Source organism: Aotus nancymaae, unplaced genomic scaffold (assembly GCF_030222135.1).
Source record: "Aotus nancymaae isolate 86718 unplaced genomic scaffold, 86718_ANA_hifiasm-v0.15.2.pri h1tg000043l, whole genome shotgun sequence".
NCBI lineage: Eukaryota > Metazoa > Chordata > Mammalia > Primates > Aotidae > Aotus > Aotus nancymaae.
In genome coordinates, this window is record NW_026988457.1 from 16,513,684 (window position 1) to 16,518,029 (window position 4,346).

A 4,346-nucleotide genomic window follows, 5' to 3' on the forward strand; every position below is an offset into this window, starting at 1 on the left:
GATCAGGGCATGCAGAGGCAGTGAGTCTGAGGGAGGAGGCCGATGGACAGAGGGAGGGGGCCTGCAGAGGGAAGGAGGTACTGACCGAAGTCTGGAATGACCATCTCTGCCAAGAGGCCCTCTGCCTCCCACAGGGCATGCAGACCCTGGCGCATGTGGTCCCACACGAGGGCCTGGGCTGGTGCCTCCCTGAAGAAGGTGGCTCCCATTCTGGTGGTCAGTGGGTCCAGCCTGGTGGGAGGGTCATTGCAGACTTCAGGGTCCTGGATAGCCTGGGGGGCTAGGGGAGGTCATCTCTTCCAGCCTCCTGCCCTCATCCCCAGAACCCAGGTCTGAGCTCTGGGTCACCCAGGACCACCCCAGACCCACCGGAACTCCTCCACCACCACTTGGTCAAAGTTCTGCAGAGGTCTGAGGACGAGGGTCAGCTAGGGGGTCAGGAGAGGATGAAGAGGGTCACAGCTGTACCAAAGCCTTGTGCAGTCATCCCCATCCCCCCAGGGCCTCTTCCCCAGCCCCTTTCATCCCAGCACTTCACCCATCTGCTCAGCTGCCCCTGAAGTGCCCAGAACTCAGGGCTGGCTCTGTCCTCCAAGGCCTTGGTGTGGGGATGGCCCAGGATCTGCAGCCACACTTCAGACAGCACCAGGTCTGCCTTCTCCCCTAGAACCACAGGGGTGGAGGCGGCATCAGCCTGTGCTCCCCCTATGGTAGGACCCACACCCAAGCTTTCATGTTCCGTGCAGGGGCCAGCCGCGGTTGGTCTAAGGCCAAACTCCTTGCTGCCTGTTTTTGTGTGGCCCATGAGCTAAGAATGGCTTTCACATGTTTAAATGGTTGAAAACGTGGAAAGTAGAATATCTTGTGACATATGAAAAGTACATGATATGCAAACTTCCACGTCCGTAAAGAAAGTTTTTCAGGAATGTGGCCATGCTCATTTGCTGACATGTTACCTGGGGCTGCTTCAGGGCAGGGTGTGAGGAGGTGGTGACAGACACCCACTGGCCTGCAGAGCCTGACAGAGCTCCCATCTGGCCCTGCCCCCTGCACTAATCCATCCAGTGGAATACACTGCTCACCCTGAGAGCTGAAGCTAGGAGGAAATGTTGCTGATAATTTCACATTTGCTGTTTTTATGTTTTGTTTCGTCCCTGCTCTGGTGGGAGTCATGTAAGAAATTTCACTCCCTGGGAGGAGGTCGTGGTGCTTATGGCCAAAGCCCTCTTGACGAGGATGTGTGGGGAGCTCTACCGTCTGCTGAGAGGGTTGTGATGGGCCCTCCGTGTTGGGGAGTGAAGAGGGAATACTACCGGTCTGCTGGGAGCTGGCTCCCTGGGGAGCAGAAGAGATGGTGGTTCCAGCTTGCAGAGGTGGAGGCCGAAACTATTCTAGTCTCTGGAGCTGCCGGCATGGAGAATAGCTGTGTAGGAGTGGGTGCAAGGGCAGAGCCCGAAGGGGGCACCCCTGACTGCACCCCCAGAAGGCTGCAGGGTGGGGGGCAGCACTGTAGGAGGCCCAGCACCGTCTGTGGCTGACGGGTCCTTGGAGAGCAGCTCCGGGCTGTGTGTAGCTGGAGGCACTGACCAGATGCGGCGCTCTCTTGACCTGGTGTGGAGCGGCTCTCCCTGTTTGGACGGCACGAGCTTGCAGAAGTTGTCCCATCAGGAGGCCCCAAGAGGAGATAATGGCTTCCCACAACCCCAGCACTGGGACAGAGCTGAGTGCCTTGGCCCCTGACTTGGTTGGACAGATCTTGTCACGCATGTGAGGACTCAGTGAGGTCCTGGGCAATCGGAGGTGGCTGGACCCTCTCGTCCCACTGATCCCAGCTGCTTCTTGCCTCTATCCAGCTCCTTGCTAAAGCTCTATGCCCTGTTCCTCTCTCTAACCCCAACACATGAGCAAGTATTGTTTGAAGGAAATTCTGCCCATTCTCTAGAAGGGGAACAGCGAGGGAAGAGCCTGCTGGCCCAAAGACACACAGGGGTCGCAGCCCTGACTCACCATTGGCCACGATGCTGGATTTCTGGAGAATGGGGTCTCTTATGTTTTGGGCCAAGTGATTAGCCAGGCCTTGGAGGTGGGTAGGGACGGGGATCTGGAACTTGTATTCGATATATACACCCACCCACTGGTCCGCATTGCTGGAGAAGCACAAGGAGGGAGTGCAGGGGTCACAAGCTCTTTCCCATACATTTCTAGAAGCAGGCAGAGTGTCCCCACCATGCACACCCTCTAGCATTCGGGCTCCCTGCCTGGAAGGCAGAGCCAGCTTACACGGCCAAGCTGCAGCTACCTGGGACAAAGTCCTTTCCCAGGTAGTCCAAACCTACATCCCTACATCCTGGTTCTGGGACAGAGCTGCCTCCTTATGTCCCAGGGCAGCTCCCAAGAGAGCAGCGGGGCTGGCTGGGGATGGGAGGGTGACCCCACCCACCTGAAGAGGAGCAGGGGCCTCTCCTGGGGACTCGCCTTGTAGAATCCTGACACCACTGGTGTGACCTGTGGGGAAGTCTGGAGGTCGGGGCAGGCCTGGGAGCTGTCTCTCCTGAGACCCAGTGTGGGGAGGGGACCAGGTGAGGCAGGAGGCAGGACCTGGGAGGGAGCATACCCTGAAACATGTGTCCTGGGTGGGGGCGTCTGCTTACAGATCCTGGCTGTGTTCCCACTCAGACAGAGTCACCTCCTCCTTCAGACCACCCTCTCCCCCAGGGCAGGGCATGGCATGGTGCCCTCCATGCCTGCCTTCCCCGACAGTGCCACAGCGGGGTGCTGCCTGCATGCTGGGAGGCCTGCTTCCATAGTGAGTGTTTTGGGGTCCAGAAGGGGTAGAACAGGCCACCTCACCTGTTGGAGGATCTGCCCTTCCAGCAGGACAAAGGGGACAGAACCACGTATGAGGAGCTGCGGCAGGAAGGGCTTCATGGCTATGAAGCGGATACTGATGGTCTCCCGGGCCAGGGTGATCAGGTCGGCCCCTGTAGAGCCATGGATAGGAGTTCTGGATGCGCCAGGACCCTCCTCACCCCCTGCACCGACAGCTGCTTCAGGGTCAGGGCAGAAGCTGAATCCCTCTAGGGAGTCCACCCAGTGCCGCCCCCCCCCAGGCAGGTGAAAAGGCACTGCGGTAGGGGCTGGGGATGGGACTCACCATCAGAGGTGAGGCTGTTCTCAGCCAGCGACAGCTTCCCCAGCATGTGCCCTGAGCTCTTCACTTTGAGATACAAAGCCCAGAGGACTTCACAGGGAGAAGGGCCTGGGACATGGCCCCCAAATACAAGGGAGGCATTCACGGCTACAGAGCCAGGCCTGTGAGGGCAGAGCCACATCCTCAGCCAGGGCCAGTGAGGGCATGATGGGTCGTGTGCGCCCAGTGGGGGCCTGGGAGCTGGGCAGAGTCGGCATCCCAAGGGAGCAAAGTCCACAGGGGAAGCCGTGGCCACACGGAGAAGAGCCTCCCTGAGTGACTCCAGGCAGGTCGCCCCACCCCTCTGGGCCTTGGCTGCCTTCTTGGTACAAGGGGACAAATGATCCCTTTTCCAGCCACTCAATGAAACTGAGTTCCCTTAAACACCCCAGCAAGCTGGCTGTCATGGGAATACCATGAATCCTGCCCAGGGAGAGCCCAGGGCAGGTTACCCAGCCAGGTTGCAGCTGGCTGTGAGCTCTCAGGACGCTAATCTAGGTCACACTGAGAAAAAGAACTTTGGCTGCATCACAAGGAGCAGGGGCTCTGGAGAGAGGGAGGTGACAGGCCTGAAGAATCTCTGAAAGACAGTGGGAGATGGACTAATTGCCCATGTCCTGAGGAGGTAGCCTGGCCTCGACAGGGCACTGAAGAAGCTTTTGGGGAGACACCAGGAAACAAGAGTCTAGAATAACGTTTTTCCTTCCCGTGAGCACTTATGTGCTGTGCATATTGAAGTTGGGGAGAGGAAACTTCTCTTCTGGCCCAGGGCAGGGATGTCATAGAAGAAAGCTTCAGTTTTTAAAAGGAAAAACTGTCTCAGCAGCTCTGGAGCATGGCCTGGACAGAGAGTGAGCTTCCTGTCCCTGGGTGCATTTGAGCCTTTAAATTACTTGCAGGATTCAAAGTTCACAAAGCCCACAACTCAAGTGGAGCTGCGGTGATTTGGACCTTTTCAGCCTTTCTCATGCCATTGCAGGGCTCCTCTCCAATGTCTCCCCCAGCATCCTCTTCCCCCAGAGGCTCAGAGTCGAGGGCCCCACCCAAGGGATTTGCATTCCTTTGCATATCATTTACATGCCTGCTGCCATTGCTGTCCCTGCCTTCCCCACTGCACTCAGACAACACTTGGCATTCCTGCTCAAATCCTGCAGCT

General features: G+C 57.8%; 1 protein-coding gene across 1 annotated transcript; it reads right to left on the reverse strand.

The window, feature by feature from the left end:
* Positions 1–436: 436 nt before the first annotated feature.
* Positions 437–3,307, reverse strand: LOC110568618 (taste receptor cell protein 1). The gene is made up of 5 exons (XM_021672408.2): positions 3,155–3,307; positions 2,851–2,981; positions 2,441–2,505; positions 2,008–2,147; positions 437–663 (listed from the first exon to the last, which is right to left on the reverse strand). Exons 1-5 carry the CDS (start codon positions 3,198–3,200, stop codon positions 437–439), a joined length of 609 nt encoding a protein of 202 aa, XP_021528083.2. The 5' UTR covers positions 3,201–3,307.
* Between the last annotated feature and the right edge of the window lie 1,039 nt (positions 3,308–4,346).